At 44.2% G+C, this 18,937-nt stretch overlaps 1 protein-coding gene across 2 annotated transcripts; it reads right to left on the bottom strand.

The window, feature by feature from the left end:
• Nucleotides 1-1,251: 1,251 nt before the first annotated feature.
• Nucleotides 1,252-8,197, bottom strand: LOC106578074 (polyadenylate-binding protein-interacting protein 2B). Of its 2 annotated transcripts, none has more exons than XM_014156654.3 (4): nucleotides 7,963-8,197; nucleotides 3,229-3,401; nucleotides 1,589-1,765; nucleotides 1,252-1,405 (listed from the first exon to the last, which is right to left on the bottom strand). In XM_014156654.3, the coding sequence occupies exons 2-4, from the start codon at nucleotides 3,388-3,390 to the stop codon at nucleotides 1,349-1,351; spliced, it is 396 nt and encodes a 131-aa protein (XP_014012129.1). In that variant the 5' UTR covers nucleotides 3,391-3,401; nucleotides 7,963-8,197; the 3' UTR covers nucleotides 1,252-1,348. The 2 variants fall into 2 exon arrangements, with proteins under 2 accessions (XP_014012129.1, XP_014012128.1); XM_014156653.3 differs by lacking the exon at nucleotides 7,963-8,197 and adding an exon at nucleotides 7,415-7,570.
• Nucleotides 8,198-18,937: the final 10,740 nt, after the last annotated feature.

Here is an 18,937-nt window from a genome sequence, read left to right on the forward strand (position 1 = left end):
TGCTAGGTAGACCTACGTTGATTGGAGAAAAAAAAAAAAAAAGTACATTAGGTCTACTTACCACTATATGTTTAGCCAACTGTACAAAGTGTCTACCAGTAGCTAGCAAAGTAAACATTATCAGCTAACAGTACATCTGCAAATGCGGCCTTCTGCTGCTTGACAGGCAGAGCCCACAACAGATGGGAAATGAACCTAAACCGTTCATACTTGTCAGGTATAGCTCTCCTTTCTATCACTCAAATATCCAATCAATGGCGGTCAAGATTGAGATTTATCGTGAGGCTACCCTCGCGTATCTGAAATTCCATGATCAATTGATGTTTACTGATCATGGAAAGCATGCAGTTACTTTATAAACTGATGATAGAGACAAATGTGGAATAATCTGACGTTTGTATTTTTGACTCTGGGCTTCAAGAGGAGATGATATTACAACCAAATATTTAACAATCCCTTGAAAACGGCACGCAGTTGTCAACGGTTTTAGCGGAGCTAGGGAGTCTCCTTTCCCACCCTAGCAGCCAACTCGAACACTCTGCAGCGTATTGTGACGTTTTATTGATAAACGACCTATGGAACAGAGTCATTAGGATGTCATATTGTAACCGGAGGTACGTAGATGTACAGAGTTCTAGAACGGACAACTGTCTGTCATCCATGTTTGCGCCGGGTCATTCTATAGCAACAAGAACATTCTTAGTTGGATTCCAATTAGAATGGTAATGTTGTGGAACAATCCGGCACAAACATGGCAGCCATGAAAAGTATAAATGCAGATCTCAAAATGGCACCCTATTCCCTATGTAGTGTACTACTTTGGACCAGGTAGTGCACAATAAAAAGGTGGAACGGGGTGTCATTTGCTATTTGCCTGTTGCAATATCATGGAGCTTTTAGGTGCCAACATGGCAACCGTGAAAAAGTCGGAAAATCTCAGAGTTTCTCTGTATATGTACGTCTCGGTGTGCGTCCCGAAAAGGTACCCTGTTCCCTATGGACTCAAGCCCATGGGCCCTGGTCAAAAGTAGTGCACTACATAGGGAATAGCGTGCAATTTGAGACGCTACCTTTACAGTGTACATGGAGCAGCAGCTCCCTCTATAGGGTTTTATTCATACCGACACCCCCCCCCCCCACCCTGTCCATTAGTTAACCATCAAACAAACAGAAAATCTAAATAAAAGTCCCCCCACCCTCCTATGGGTTTCTACCTACACGCCCTGGACCTGTGTGTGTTGTTCGGGTGTGTGTGTGTGTGTGGTGTTCCGGTTGAGGACGCCAGAGTCTCTGCGAGGGTGTGTGAGATCGTGTGTGCGTGGGCGCTCCCTGGGGGTGAGGGGGACTCCTAGTATTTCACTCCTGGAATGAACTCCTTCGCATCGGGGTTCAAGTTGCTCTTCCTCTGCAGGGAGACATGGAGTGGAGTGATGGTGGGATTAAATAAAAAAAGGACAAAAGAAAGTGAGAACCATTCAATTGTACAAAACTCATTTTACACACACATTACAAGATGGCGGTCTATTGTTGTACATATATTTGGTGGATGTGTTCTCTGACGTGTGTGTGTTCCGCTGTGTCTCCTCACCGCCATCTCCTCTGCGTTTCCTCCGTCGCTGACTGACAGGCCGTTAAGCTGCTGCTGGATCTGGCCCACCCCCGAGGGGAGGTCCCTGGCCGGGATGAACCAATCCTGGTCCTCCTCATCCAACATCTCCTGGAAACAACGCTCCAAGAACTCCTGCTCCAACAACTCCTCTTCAACCTGACAGAGAGAGACAGAGAGACATAGCTATTTCAGCCACAACCGTTGCTGACAGGTGTATAAAAATCGAGCACACTGCCATGCAATCTCCATAGACAAACATTGGCAGTAGAATGGCCTTACTGAAGAGCTCAGTGACTTTCAACGTGGCACCGTCATAGGATGCTACCGTTCCAACAAGTCAGTTCGTCAAATTTCTGCCCTGCTAGAGCTGCTCCGGTCAACTGTAAGTGCTTTTATTGTGAAGTGGAAACGTCTTGGAGCAACAACAGCTCAAGCGCAAAGTGGTAGGCCACACAAGCTCACAGAACAGGACCGCTGAGTGCTGAAGCACGGACAAATCCTCTGTCCTCAGTTGCAACATTCACTACGGAGTTCCAAACTGCCTCTGGAAGCAACGTCAGCACAAGAACTGTTCATCAGGAGCTTCATGAAATGGGTTTCCATGGCCGAGCAGCCGCACACAAGCCTAAAATCACCATGTGGAATGCCAAGCGTCGGCTGGAGTGGTGTAAAGCGCGCATCCATTGGACTCTGAAGCAGTGGAAACGCGTTCTCTGGAGTGATGAATCACACTTCATCTGGCGGTCCGGAAAAACAAATCTACGTTTGGCGGATGCCAGGAGAACGCTACCTGCCCAAATGCATAGTGCCAACTGTAAAGTTTGGTGGAGGAGGAATAATGGTCTGGGGCTGTTTATCATGGTTCGGGCCCCTTGGTTCAAGTGAAGGGAAATCTTAATGCTACAGCATACAATGACATTCTAGACAATTCTGTGCTTCCAACTTTGTGGCAACAGTTTGGGGAAGGCCCTTTCCCGTTTCAGCATGACAATGCCCCCGTGCACAAAGTGAGGTCCATACAGAATTGGTTTTGTCGAGATCGGTGTGGAAGAACTTGACTGACCTGCACAGAGCCCTGACCTCAACCCCATCAATCCTTTGGGATGAATTGGAACGCCGACTGCGAGCCAGCCCTAATCGCTCAACATCAGTGCCTGACCTCACTAATGCTCTTGGCTGAATGGAAGTAAGTCCCCACAGCAATGTGCCAACATCTAGTGGAAAATCTTCCCCCGAAGAGTGGAGGCTGTTATAACAGCAAAGGGGGGGGGGGGGGGACCAACTCCATATTAATGCCCATGTTTTTGGAATGAGATGTTCAACAAGCAGGTGTCCACATACTTTTAGTCAGTAGTGTACATGGAGGGACGAAGACTCGTCTTACTGTAATGAGACACCCTCATTACACTAAAAAACCCATTACACCAGACAGACAGAGACAGACAGACAGACAGAGACAGACAGAGAATGGTGTGTGGTTGGAGTCCACCTCTAAAGGGTTTCCTCTTGATAAGACAGACATCAAGCAGACACATCTGGGACTAACTGTCTGTGTGTGTGTGTGTGTGTGTGTGTGTGTGTGTGTGTGTGTGTGTGTGTATATATATGTGTACACCAACCTGTCTGTTGTAGACATCCTCGTTCTCCATCCACATGTACTCAGCAAAGGGATCGTCTCCTCCCTGATCACCCTCTCCTGGATGCCCATTTGCTACAGGCTCCTTGCCTTCCTTCCCCGGAGCCCCACCCCCCGGCGTCTTCACTACCTCGGGACCACTCATCTCCGACGGCTCTGATGGGATCAGAGAGATGAAGAAGCATGGTTACACACACACACACCACTTCTTGTTTGATTTCCTTGGTATTTCTGAGTAATACTGGCATTGTGACAACCCTACCAGTGTTTCCACTGCAGCAATTTAGCTGTGCCGCTGCGCCCAGGGTAGAAATGAACACCAGCTAAATGCTTGTAGATTTTGTCATTGGCTGGTGGTCACAGAGCATTTGGAAGCATTATTTTTTTTTGCTTGGTAATATGCATTGTCCAATCTGTTAAAATAATTGTAACAAATAATTGTACTAATATGTTATTGGGCAAAATGTTGCCCCATTCATTTGAGTACAACATCCTTTGAAAAAGTCCCCAGAACTGACAATTCTACTTAATTATTATTATTTGTTTATTATCAAGGGTGGTGGGTGGTGTACCCAAACCCCTTCACTGTAACATTTCCCCCCCAACTGCTACAAATTCTTCCTGGAGGAAACACTGAACCCTACAGTCTACCTCCACCTTTAAAAACCTAAAAATAGGCCAATTCACTAAACATCACATTGACAACCAGCCTGAGAAACACTGGAAGGCAGTTCTGCAGGAGTTTACAAAAACAACATTGTAGATAAACAGCATCCATAAAAATAGCAGAATTACTACAACACACACATACAATAGAGCACCATAACATAATTCACAGGCCTTCTGCTATCTCTACAACGGTCCTAAATGACACCAGGACTGTACAAACTATAAATCATTGACTAACTAAAGCACATCAGACAAACTGTCTGGTAGATCGAGGAATGAAGTAGCCAGGCCAGGGATTGACATTTAAAAAAAGGAAAGGGTGGCACTGATATATATATATATTCCACAAATCTAACGTAGATGGAATATACGGCTTCCCTGTGGCTCAGTTGGTAGAGCGTGGTATTTGCAATGCCAGGGTTGTAGGTTCGATTCCCACGGGGGGGGCCAGTACGGGAAAAAAAAGATATGTATGTATTCACTACTGTAAGTCGCTCTGGATAAGAGCGTCTGCTAAATGACTAAAATGTAAAAATGTATAATCAATCAAAAAAAGTTACTACTACACTTCTAAATTTTGCCATTTGAAGTAGATACTAAAGTGCCCATGTTCTGTTGCTAGTAGATGATAAAGATCCAATCTAATTGTATTTGTCACTTGCTTGATAAACAAACAGGTGTAGACTAACAGTGAAATGCTTACAGGCCCCAAAATACAAATGTAAAGTGATATGTCGTATTGGGACTTTTAGTTGGAAGGATGAAACCAATCAAATTTTAAAAGCAACCTAATTATGCAATATTCCCTTTAACGTCTGAAAAGGAACTCGCCCTCGGGGTAAATCAGGAGTATTTTTTTTGGTTGCCTAATGATTATGATCCCTTACCCAAGTAACTATTTTCACCTACACACCGGGGAAGAACCAGAAAGACCAGAGGAACTATTTGTATTTTCGTTGTCCAATGGGACAACCTCAGAGCAGGTTGATGATCGACTGCTCATGTCTGGCAATAGGGCTTAATATCAATCCCTGAGCCAAGTCTAGATTGGTAGAACAGTGGTTCAAGCTCCATTCTGATTTCAGTTCAATACAGCGCCATGCTGATTTCAGTTCAATACAGCGCCACAGTGATTTCAGTTCAATACAGCGCCACGCTGATTTCAGTTCAATACAGCGCCACGCTGATTTCAGTTCAATACAGCGCCACGCTGATTTCAGTTCAATACAGCGCCACGCTGATTTCAGTTCAATACAGCGCCACGCTGATTTCAGTTCAATACAGCGCCACGCTGATTTCAGTTCAATACAGCGCCACGCTGATTTCAGTTCAATACAGCGCCACGCTGATTTCAGTTCAATACAGCGCCACGCTGATTTCAGTTCAATACAGCGCCACGCTGATTTCAGTTCAATACAGCGCCACGCTGATTTCAGTTATAGTTAAATAAGGCTGAAAGTAACATTGAGATAAGCACATAAAGGTATATTATACGTTGCATGCATTGATGGTAATAGGAATTGTATGAGGCATGATCGGATTGGGGATGGTAAATTGGCCATGTTCTGTTATAATCTCCACCCGACAGCCAGAAGAGGACTGGCCACCCCTCAGAGCCTGGTTTCTCTCTAGGTTTCTTCCTAGGTTTTGGCCTTTCTAGGGAGTGTTTCCTAACCACCATGCTTCTACACCTGCATTGTTTGCTGTTTGGTGTTTTAGGCTGGGTTTCTGTATAAGCACTTTGAGATATCAGCTGATGTAAGAAGGCCTATAAATACATTTTATTTGATTAAATTAGAATTTGGACCAACGCCTGGCCTGTGTAGTCCATTGGTTAGTGACTCGGACCCCTGACTAGTGACTACATGGCTACCTTTCTCAATTAAATGCAACTAATATATATTTTAAAGAATTTGGACCAGTCTCGTCAGAATACAGTTCAACCACTGGCGGCTGATGGAAAGTCTAGTAGAAGCTCCACAAATTCCACGCTGAGAAGCAATTTATCGAACCGTTTCCTGTATTATATATACACACACACACACACTTCTACTACGTTACACTCATTCCCTGTCATTCAGAGGGAGGGAAACAAAAGAAAACATTGTGAATGAGGAAGCGACGCCTCTACTTGAGGGGAAAACACCACATTTTGAAAATATTAAAATGACGTGTACGGCCATGGACTGGTGCTTATGTAATACAGCTAGTCAGAGACCTGCGTGACATTGCAGAGGATCTCACTGCCTGTGTGAATGATATAGCTAGCTATATCTGCACGTTAAATACGCAGTAAACTACAATAGCTAGCTGCTCTTCGAGACAGCAACCCTAACGTGGACAGCTAGCTACATTGCCAGTCCCTTGTACATTAGCGAGCTTGCTACTGCAGTGTAGGACAATTTGCTAACTTCAAATGAAGCCACGTGTTTTCTTTATTTAGAAAGATAAACAATGCCAAGATGGCACACCTGTGTATGGAATAGCTACAGTGTATTTCTAGCTGGTTAGCCATCACTGGTAAATATAGCTAGTCTGATGCCATTTGTATTGGGGTCAACGTGTTGTCACAGTGTTGTTGTGTAACTTATTAATAACCACGCTGCATGCTGGGAGGGGCTTGCTTGTGTATGCATGTATAGTCTGAGAAATGTACACAAGTTATTAACCATTGGTTATTTTCGGCCTCGTTAAAAAGCTTAACTTAATTCTGTTAAGACAAATCTTAATGGGGTGCAGTTTAGCTATAGGTTAGAGGTGATGGATTTAACGATCGCTAAGGATGCTACATCAACCTGCCTTTCCATTGCTATCTGGCTAATAAACCAGTCTCACACCTTACCAAAACGCAAACAAATGGTGGCTAACATCAAGGTTGGTTGTAACAGGCCGCACATGAAGTGATGACAAAAAAAACAAAAAAAACGACAACTACACATGAAATTAGCACGCTAGCTAGCTGTTAAAGTGGATTGTGAGGGCTTAGCTAGGCGATGCTAGCTACAACATGCTACCACCATCATGGATGGGGGGCCTACAAGGAAAACATAACGAAACACTAACGGCCACGGAAGAAAATAAAAAGTTTAACGGTAAACAATATTTTGAAACGGCTGAACTTAGAACGTATTTCCCACAAACATGGAACAATGGCAATGTCAGAACTTAGAATGCCAGAACGCGAGGCTAACAATAGGTTTGAGTTCCATTCCCATCTGGATTGATGCGTCAGAGACGCAATTAGCTAAGCTAGGCTAGGCTAACTAAACTAGCCAGCTGGCATTTGCTAGTTAGGCTAGGCTAACTAAACTAGCCAACTGGCATTTGCTAACTAGGCTAGGCTAACTAAACTAGCCAGCTGGCATTTGCTAGCTAGGTCAGTGCATGGCATTTCGCACGGAATCGGGCCAAGACGCAATATTCAGTTCAAATATTTGGCTGTGAAATCCAAGTAAAAAAAAAAGTAAAAAAAACTGACGGCGGGTGTTGTAAAGTCATACCTGGCATCCCCTGCTTTAGCGTTTCCTCTTAAAAAAAATAAAAAAAATAAAAAAACGTATTTCCAACACACTCGTATACTAGCTAACGGTAGTTAGCTAAATACATTAGGAACACGGTGGTCATGTGGTCCAGGCTTGAACAAACAGCCAACAAGCGCCCTCCCCTGTCTCTCACCAAAACACACACTTGCGTGGCTAACATTAAAACTAGTGGAGTGGTAAGAGAGACATAAAGTCAGCGGGAGGTATATGTTGAACATTAAATATAAATACTACGGTATAGCGGACACTATTAAACGTTTAATGGTGACAAACATTGTATAGCTAGCTAGTAGCAGAGTAAACAATGCTTAACAGATAAGTGCGAGTGTTTTGAGAAACTCGCCAACTACCTACATCCTTTACCGTTAGCTAGCTAGCTTTGTTTAGATATTCAACAGTCAAGCAAAGCGAACGATACGGGCTTGCCAAGTTAAGATTGAAAACACAGCCACAGCTGTTAGCAACCTACGATAGCCGCTAACCTATAAATAGGTAACGTTACTCACCAACCAAGTTGAAATGTGGTAAACAAACCCCGTAGTAAAAACTAAACGGCGGCTCCTCAATTACCGAAAGAACCCCCAGAACAAAACAATTTAACACATCCAATTTTAAGATTCGTAAATATTCGTCTTTGTCCGTTTTTCCCCGTTATAATCCATAGAGAAAGAGCCTCGAAAAAAAAATCACGATTTGTGCCACAACCGCGAGCCAGGAAAACGGTCACGTGGTACCGATTGTCCAACTGTACACACCGACTATTGGTGGGAACGGAAATCAGTCAACTCCTTTTACTGACATCACTGCTATCGAGTAAAACAAGAAACAGCCCCTTTTTTCATTCACAGACGGAGTAAAAAACATAAAGTGCAATCTGGTAAGGTAGGACATTCCTGGTGCCTTTATAATATGTGTCAAGTTAATTATTTCATGGTCCTGGTCTAAAAACTGTGACGAATACCATATCAACAAGTACGGTCATTACTAATCCTTTCAGATGTGATTGTCCAAGAGAGGAGAGGAAAAAAGTCAATTCAAGACTATTGAGATTCTGCTAATGGCAATGGTTGAAATGCATTATCTTTAGCAGTCAGCAGAGGGCGCCACAAAGACATATTTTGAGAGCATGGGAGGTGTTTGTGAGAGAGAGAGAACACTTTATGGAACACAAAGCCACTATCTCATCCTGGAATATCCAAGGCTTGGGGTCCTCTGCCTTTGGCCTAAAGAGCAGGAACCTGGACTTCACCAAAGAAATCAGAAATACAGACAATGTCATCGTACAAGAAACGTGGTATAGAGGAGATGGACCCACTGGTTTCCCTCTAGGTTACAGAGAGCTGGTGTCCCATCCACCAAACTACCAGGTGTGAAGCAGGGAAGAGACTCAGGGGGTATGCTAATTTAGTATAGAGCAGACCTAACTCACTCCATTAAATTAATCAAAACAGGAACATTTTACAATTGGCTAGAAATTCAAAAGGAAATGATCTCAACAGAGATAAATGTCCTCATGTGTGCTACCTATATCCCCCCACTAGAATCCCCATACTTTAATGAAGACAGCTTCTCCATCCTGGAGGGGGAAATCGATCATTTCCAGGCCCAGGGACATGCACCAGTCTGTGGTGACCTAAATGCCAGAACTGGACAAGAACCTGACACCCTCAGCACACAGGGGGACAAACACCTACCTGAAGGTGACAACATTCCCTTCCAAATATGCCCCCCTAGACACAACTATGACAAAACAACCAACAAATACGGGTTACAACTCCTACAGCTCTGTTAGACGCTGGGTCTGTACATAGTCAATGGTAGGCTTCAAGGGGATTCCTATGGTAGGTACACCTATAGCTCATCTCTTGGCAGTAGTACTGTAGATTACATTATCACTGACCTCAACCCAGAGTCTCTCAGAGCGTTCACAGTCAGCCCACCGACACCCCTATCAAATCACAGCAAAATCACAGTCTACTTGAACAGAGCAATGCTCAATCATGAGGTATCAAAGCCAAGGGAACTGAATAATATTAAGAAAAGCTATAGATGGAAGGTAAGTAGTGTATAAACCTACCAAAAAACAATTAGGCAACAACAAATTCAATCCCTTCTGGACAACTTCCTGGACAAAACATTCCACTGTAGTAGTGAAGGTGTAAACTTCGCAGTAGAAAACCTAAACGATATATTTGACCTCTCAGCTTCCCTATCAAATCTAAAAATGTCAAACAGAAAACCAAAAAAAATCAACAACAATTACAAATGGTTTGATGAAGAATGCAAAAACCTAAGAAAGAAATTGAGAAACCTATCCAACCAAAAACATAGAGACCCAGAAAACTTGAGTCTATGGCTTCACTATGGTGAATCACTAAAACAATACAGAAATACACTACGGAAAAAGAAAGAACAGCACGTCAGAAATCAGCTCAATATAATTGAAGAATCCATAGACTTTAACCACTTCTGGGACAATTGGAAAACACTAAAAAAACAACAACACAAATAATTATCTATCCAAAATGAAGATGTATGGATAAACCACTTCTCCAATCTTTTTGGCTCTATAACAAATAAAAAACAGCATAAACATATACATGATCAAATACAAATCTTAGAATCAGCTATTAAAGACTTCCAGAACCCACTGGATTCTCCAATTACCTTGAATGAACTACAGGACAAAATACAAACCCTCCAACCCAAAAAGGCCTGTGGTGTTGATGGTACACTAAATGAAATGATAAAATATACAGACCACAAATTCCAATTGGTTATACTAAAACTCTTTAACATCATCCTTAGCTCTGGCATATTCCCCAATATGTGGAACCAAGGACTGATCACCCCAATCCACAAAAGTGGAGACAAATTTACCACAATAACTACCGTGGGATATGCGTCGACAGCAACCTTGGGAAAATCCTCTGCATTATCATTAACAGCAGACTCATACATTTCATCAATGAAAACAATGTACTGAGCAAATGTCAAATTGGCTTTTTACCAAATGACTGTACGGCAGACCATGTATTCACCCTGCACACCCTAACTGACAAACAAACAAACCAAATCAAAGGTAGTCTTCTCATGCTTTCTTGATTTCATTTTTATTTTTACTCAATTTGGCTTTAAGATGTCTGCTATACAAATTGATGGAAAGCGGTGTTGGGGGGGAAAAAACATACGACATTATAAAATCCATGTACACAAACAACAAGTGTGCGGTTGAAATTGGTAAAAACACACACGTTTCTTTTCACAGGCCCTTGGTGTGAGACAGGGATGCAGCTTAAGCCCCACCCTCTTTAGCATAAAATATATCAACGAATTGGCGAGGGCACTAGAACAGTCTGCAGAACCCGGCCTCACCCTACTAGAATCTGAAGCCAAACGTCAAATCAAATCAAAATCACATGCACCGAATACAACAAGTGTAGACCTTACCGTGAAATGCTACCTTACAAGCCCTTAACCAACAGTGCAGTTCAATGACTGGAACGAATTGCAAAAGTTGCTGAAGTTGGAGACTTATATCTCCCTCACTAACTTCAAGCATCAGCTATCTGAGCAGCTAACCGATCGCTGCAGCTGTACACAGCCCATCTGTAAACAGCCCACCCAACTACCTCATCCCCATATTGTTTTGATTTACTTTGTTGCTCTTTTACACACCAGTATTTCTACTTGCACATCATCATCTGCACATCTATCACTCCAGTGTTAATTTGCTAAATTGTAATTACTTCGCTACTATGGCCTATTTAACGCCTTACCTCCTCACGCCATTTGCACAAAGTGTATATAGACTTTTCTATTGTGTTATTGACTGTACGTTTGTTTATTCCATGTGTAACTCTGTGTTGTTGTTTGTGTCGCACTGCTTTGCTTTATCTTGGCCAGGTCGCAGTTGTAAATGAGAACTTGTTCTCAACTGGCCTACCTGGTTAAATAAAGGACTTGTTCTCAACTGGCCTACCTGGTTAAATAAAGGACTTGTTCTCAACTTGCCTACCTGGTTAAATAAAGGACTTGTTCTCAACTAGCCTACCTGGTTAAATAAAGGACTTGTTCTCAACTGGCCACCTGGTTAAATAAAGGACTTGTTCTCAACTGGCCTACCTGGTTAAATAAAGGTGAAATAAAAAGAAGAGTTAAGAAAATATTTACTAAATAAACTAAAGTAAAAAATTATAAAAAGTAACACAATAACGAGGCTATATGCAGGGGGTACCGGTACCGAGTCAGTGTGCGGGGGTACAGGTTAGAGGTCATTTGTACATTTGTACTGTTTGCTAATGATCTGGTATTTCTGTCCCCAACAAAGGAGGGCCTACAGCAGCACCTATATCTTCTGCACAGATTCTGTCAGACCTGGGCCCTGACAGTAAATCTCAGTAAGACAAAAATAATGGTGTTCCAAAAAAGGTCCAGTCACCAGGACCACAAACACTAATTCCATCTAGACACCATTGCTCTAGAGCACACAAAGAAACTATATATACCTCGGCCTAAACATCAGCACCCCAGGTAACTTCCACAAAGCTGTGAATGATCTGAGAGACAAGGCAAGAAGGGCATTCTATGTAATCAAAAGGAACATAAAATTCAACATACCAATTAGGATCTGGCTAAAAATACTTGAATCAGTTATAGAACCCATTGACCTTTATGGTTGTGAGGTCTGGGGTCCGCTCACCAACCAATAATTCACAAAATGGGAGAAACACCAAATTGATACTTCATACAGAATTCTGCAAAAATATCCTCTGAGTACAACGTAGAACACCAAATAATGCACGCAGAGCAGAATTAGGCCGATACCCGCTAATTATCAAAATCCAGAAAAGTGCCGTTAAATTCTACAACTACCTAAAAGGAAGCGATTCCCAAACCATACATAACAAAGCCATCAACTACAGAGAGATGAACCTGGAGAAGAGTCCCATAAGCAAGCTGGTCCTGGGGCTCTGTTCACAAACACAAACAGACCCCACAGAGCCCCAGGACAGCAACACAATTAGACCCAACCAAATCATGAGAAAACAAAAAGATAATTACTTGACAGAAAGAAAGATTTAACAAAAAACAGAGCAAACTAGAATGCTATTTGGCCCTAAACAGAGAATACACAGTGGCAGAATAGCTGACCACTGTGACTGACCCAAACTTAAGGATAGCATTGACTATGTATAGACTCAGTGAGCATAGCCTTGCTATTGAGAAAAGCCGCCGTAGGCAGACCTGGCTCTCAAGAGAAGATAGGCTATGTGCACACTGTCCACAAAATGAGGTGGAAACTGAGCTGCACTTCCTAACCTCCTGCAAAATGTATGACCATATTAGAGACACATATTTCCCTCAGATTACACAGACCCACAAAGAATTTGAAAGCAAACTCAAATTTGATAAACTCCCATATCTACTGGGTGAAATACCACAGTGTGCCATCACAGCAGCAAGATTTGTGACCTGTTGCCACAAGAAAAGGGACAAATACAATTGTAAATGCAACCCATGTTTATTTATGTTTTTATTTTCCCTTTTGTACTTTAACTATTTGCACGTTGTTTTAACACGGTACATAGCCACAATATGACATTTGATATGTTTCTATTCCTTTGAAACTTGTGTAATGTTTAGTGTTAATTTTGTATTGTTTATTTCACTTGCTTTGGCAATGTAAACATATGTTTCTCATGCCAATAAAGCCCCTTGAATTGAATTGAGAGAGAGAGAGAGAGAGAGAGAGAGAAAGCGAGAGAGAGAGACAGAGAGAGAGACAGAGAGAGAGACAGAGAGAGAGAGAGAGAAAGAGAGAGAGAGAGAAAAAAGAGAGAGCGAGAGAGAGAGAGAGAAAAAGAGAGACAGAGAGAGAGAGAGACAAAGAGAAAAAAAGAGAGAGAGAGAGAGATGTGTATGTGAGACATTAAAATGAGTAGTAAAGTTGTAGGGCGCCAGATGTTCCCAAGAGTGTGTGTGCCGGTGTGAGATTATACAGGCTCTGTTGACCTCACATGAAACACTTGCAGTCTGTTACTCATAATCTCTCTCTCTCTCTCTCTCTCTCTCTCTCTCTCTCTCTCTCTCTCTCTCTCTAGACTCCATGTCAGGCTCTCTGTTAGAGCGCAGTGGTTTGTTGGCGGGGGGAGGGGAGGTGGGGCTTCAAACTCACCAACACTACCTGGGGTGGGGACCCATGGCTACAGGAAAGGCGCACACACTTGTTTATACAACACACACACACACTCACACACACATGGAAAGGAAGCCACACATTAATACAGACACAGGTAGTGAGAGTCACAGAAACTCAAAACACAACAGAACTCAAAACACAACAACACTCAAAACACAACAGAACTCAAAACACAACAACACTCAAAACACAACAGAACTCAAAACACAACATCACTCAAAACACAACAGTACTAAAACACAACAGTACTAAAACACAACAGCACTCAAATCACAACAACACTCAAAAAACAACATCACTCACAACACAACAGCACTAAAACAATAAACACGCTTACACACGCAGTAAATAGAAATTTCAAAGAGCTGTCATGGTCACTAGACAGAATTGGAAAAATATTTGAATGGGCACAGTGGGCCATTATTTTGTGTGTGTGTGTGTGTGTGTGGACTTGTGTGTTCTCAAAAGTCAGGACATTTTGCATGTCCTGAAAAGTAAAAATGCTATTTTAGGTTTAAGTGTTATGTTCAGGGGTTAAGGTTAGGGTTAAGGTTAGGGTTTTGGGAAAATAGGATTTTGAATGGGAATACATTTTTACTTCCCAAAAAGTCCTGAGAAGTAATGAAAACATGGCTGTGTGTGTGAGGGGAAGGAGACAGGGATGTTGAAGGGTCCATCTGTCCAGGAAACCAGAGGTAACGATGAAGCGTCCACAAGGAATGTCCCAGGGTTCCTCCCTGTCACCTGACCAATTACTTCCTGTCTCGCTGAGGGGACAAGGACAATGCTGGACATCTGGACCAAGACACACCCTAAGAGTGTGTGTGTTCCACGTGGCTGGTGGCACCTTAGTTAGGGAGGGATACCAGTCTTCTTTAACTAATATTCCACTCCTTGCCACTCCTGTCGACTGGTACCCAGACTACATTGGGGCGGCAGGTAACCTAGTGGTTAGAGCGTTGGGCCAGTAACCAAAAGGTTGCTGGGATCGAATCCCCGAGCTTACAAGGTAAAAATCTGTCCTTCTGCCCCTGAACAAGACAGTTAACCCACTGTTCCTAGGCCGTCATTGTAAATAAGTATTTGTTCTTAACTGACTTGCCGAGTTAAATAAAGGTTACATTTATTTTTTAAATAAAAAAAATGTGCATAGCAATGGAACGGAATCAATGGAATGGTATCAAACACATCACACATATGGTTTCGATGCTATTCCATCGTCCTTGTCACGTCCTGACCAGTAAAGGGGTTATCTGTTATTGTAGTTTGGTCAGGACGTGGCAGGGGGTGTTTGTTTTATGTGGTTCAGGGTTTGTTGGTATATGTGTTTATGTAGAGGGGTGTTTGTTTAGAGTATTCCGGGGTTTTTGGTTATGTTCTAGGTTTGTATTTCTATGCTCTATCTATGTTGTGTATTTCTTTGTGTTGGCCTGGTATGGCTCTCAATCAGGAACAGCTGTATATCGTTGTTGCTGATTGGGAGTCATACTTAGGTAGCCCTGTTTTCACCTGTCCTTTGTGGGAAGTTGTTTTTGCATAGCTGTGTGTAGCCTGCAAGACTGTTTGTCATTCGGTCGTTTTCTTGTTTTTGTCACGTGTCTCAAATAAAGTTAAAATGAGCACTCAACCCGCTGCGCCTTGGTCCACTTCATACGACGACCGTTACAGAACTTCACACCAACTATGGACCAAGCAGCGGGGTAAGGAGCTGGAGAAAGGCTATCGGGAGTCGTGGACCTGGGAGGAGATTTTAGCTGGGGCTGGACCATGGAGGAATGCTGAAGTGGACCGGGACTGTTATATTGGTACACGGTTGGCATTTAAGCCTGAGGCAGCCCCAATAAAAAAACATTGGGGGGGCACACGGGTAGTTTGGCTGGGCCAAGGGTGAGCCTTAAGCCAACTCCCCGTGCTTATTTTGGGGAGCAGAGGATCAGAGGAGCACCGTGCTATGCGAAGTGCGCACGATCTCGCCCATGCGCACGAACAGTCCGGTGAGAGTGATTCCAGCCCCTCGCAAGTGCCATGCTCGAGTGAGCACTCAGCCCGTAGGGGTTGTGTGCTCCAGACCTCCAGTAATGATTCAGGGCCCAGTGTATCCAGTTCCTGCTCCTCGCACTAGCCTTGGGGTGCGTGTCACCAGTCTGGTACCTCCAGTACCAGCCCCACGCACCAGGCCTCCAGTGTGTCAGCCCAGTCCAACTCGTCCTGCTCCTGCTCCTCGCACTAGCCCTGTGGTGCGTGTCCTTAGTCTGGCGCGTCCTAAGCCAGCCCCACGCATCAGGCCTTCCGGCGACAGTGCCCCGTCCAGAGTGTCCGGCGGCGACAGTGCCCCGTCCAGAGTGTCCGGCGGCGACAGTGCCCCGTCCAGAGTGTCCGGAGGCGACAGTGCCCCGTCCAGAGTGTCCGGCGGCGACAGTGCCCCGTCCAGAGTGTCCGGCGGCGACAGTGCCCCGTCCAGAGTGTCCGGCGGCGACAGTGCCCCGTCCAGAGTGTCCGGCGGCGACAGTGCCCCGTCCAGAGTGTCCGGCGGCGACAGTGCCCCGTCCAGAGTGTCCGGCGGCGACAGTGCCCCGTCCAGAGGTGTCCGGCGGCGACAGTGCCCCGTCCAGAGTGTCCGGCGGCGACAGTGCCTCGTCCAGAGTGTCCAGCGGCAGTGCCCCATAGAGAGACGGCCCTACAGTCCGGAGCTCCCAGAGTCGCCCTTTAGCCTGAGGTCTACAGCGACGCGCTTCAGCCCGAGGTATTCAGCGGGGGTGGACAGGTTAGGTGGGGGACTAAGGCCAGAGCCTGAGCCACCTCCACAGTAGGAGGATTGGGGGGGGGGGGGTGTAGCACGGGAACCGTCGGTGACGGTAGCCACCCTCCCTTCCCTCCCTTTAGTTTGGGGGGTTTATTTTTGTGGTTAGTTTTTGTGAGGTGCATCCGGGGTCTGCACCTTTGGGGGGGGGGTGGTACTGTCACGTCCTGACCAGTAAAGGGTTATTTGTTATTGTAGTTTGGTCAGGACGTGGCAGGGGGTGTTTATTTTATGTGGTTCAGGGTTTGTTGGTATATGTGTTTATGTAGAGGGGTGTTTGTTTAGAGTATTCCGGGGTTTTTGGTTATGTTCTAGGTTTGTATTTCTATGCTCTATCTATGTTGTGTATTTCTTTGTTGGCCTGGTATGGCTCTCAATCAGGAACAGCTGTATATCGTTGTTGCTGATTGGGAGTCATACTTAGGTAGCCCTGTTTTCACCTGTCCTTTGTGGGAAGTTGTTTTTGCATAGCTGTGTGTAGCCTGCAAGACTGTTTGTCATTCGGTCGTTTTCTTGTTTTTGTCACGTGTCTCAAATAAAGTTAAAATGAGCACTCAACCCGCTGCGCCTTGGTCCACTTCATACGACGGCCGTTACAGTCCTGCCTTCACCAAGTGGTGTAGTGAAGGGTTGTTAGGGTAAACACAGTTTACACAGCTTTTTTATTTTTGCGTGACAGATTACTCACCTTTTGTGGAAAAAATGCATTGAAAATACTTTACTCACCGCGACCAGCAATCAGTTTACCCACTTTTTCTTTTTTTTTTTGGTTCCACTAAATCACTGCTCTTAGGTAACAAGCCCTCATTGCCCTCAACAATGATACGTATTCTTTAAATAAACCAAATAGTCTTGTTCTACTCCCAAGATGCCTGGTTCAGTCACACAACCTGTCGTCCTGAGAAAGCCATTCATTGGTCCATAAAGGGAGAGGTAGAGGAACAAGGAAATTGTTTTTGTTGTAACTTTATTGTACAATGTATGCATTACGTGCAGACCTTCAAGAACCAAAGAAGAAGACTGAAAATAAAAAAGGGAGAGTGTAGTAGAGAGATGGAGCGAGAGAGAGAGATGGAGCGAGAGAGATGGAGAGATAGCGATAAAGAGAGAGAGAGAGAGCTGGAATGCTAGGCTACCAATCGGAGTGAGAGAACAAGAAGAGCAAAGAAAAGGAGAGTGATGGAGGGTAGAGAACTAGAATCGGGTCCATATGGGGCCCTCTCCTTGATTGCAATATAGACCTAGGCTTCATCCCAAATGGCAACCTATTTCCTATGGTCCCTGGTCAGAAGTAGTTCACTAAGTAGGGAATAGGGTGCTATTTGGGATGCTGCCCTAATGACTTCCAGACTCCCCTCACAGCTAATTTGATTTGAAAATATGACAGGACCGGGAGAGTGTGTGTGTGTGTGTGTGTGTTCCAGAGATGGGGGGGGGGTCCTTCTGCCCACTCAAGAGAACTCCCTTCCTCTGCCTATGGGGAGCATGGCAGTTTGTGTGTGTGTGTGCGTGTGTGTGTAATTTAAAGTGTGTGTGTGTGCGTGTGTGTGTAATTTAAAGTGTGTGTGGAGAGAGCGTGTGTGTGTGTGTGTGTGTAATTTAAAGTGTGTGTGGAGAGAGCGTGTGTGTGTGTGTGTGTGTGTGTGTGTGTGTGTGTAGAGAGCAGGGGGTTGATGTATGCTTTCAATCATGTCCCCGGTGGGAAGAAATCTGATCCCTGTAGTGTAAGCTCAAATCCCCAATAGCAAAACACACACACACACACACACACACACACACACACACACACACACACACACACACACACACACACACACACACACACACACACACACACACACACACACACACACACACTTAAAACACTTGCAGATTTTCAGAAAAGGTTGAAAAGATTTACGGCAAGTACAGCATCAACAACACTATGTCCATTTATGTCCATAAAACATAAAACACATTTCAGCCTACTGTAATAAAAGTTATACTTTTAGAGATTGAGAGATTGTTGTAGAGATTGAGAACATAAAGTATCTCTCTCTCTCTCACTCTCTCTCGCTCACTCTCTCGCTCTCCCTCTCGCTCTGTCTCTCTCTCGCTCTCACTCTCGCTCTCCCTCTCGCTGTCTCTCTCTCTGTCTCTCTCTCTCTCTCTTACATTTATCTTTGAAAGCTGGTAACCCACAACAGGAAACCTTTTAAATGTTTTTCTTTGAAAAGCAGGGACTCAAAGAAAGAGAGAGAGAAAGTGAGGGAGGGAGAGGGCAAGAGCACAAGATGAAATAAGAAGCAAGGGGAAGACAGGAAGAAGGGGACTAAAACAGAGGGAGGGAGGAAAAGGAGGGAGGGAGGAAGAGAGAGAAGAGAGAAGGAAAGGGGAGAGATGACTTAATCAGTGTGTACTGCCACTCCAAGAACACTCCACCCACTCTCACACACACACACACAGTCTTGTACAGCTAACCGTGTGGGGACACACAATT

This window comes from Salmo salar, chromosome 18 (genome assembly GCF_965601325.2).
Source record: "Salmo salar chromosome 18, fSalSal1, whole genome shotgun sequence".
NCBI classification, from domain to species: domain Eukaryota; kingdom Metazoa; phylum Chordata; class Actinopteri; order Salmoniformes; family Salmonidae; genus Salmo; species Salmo salar.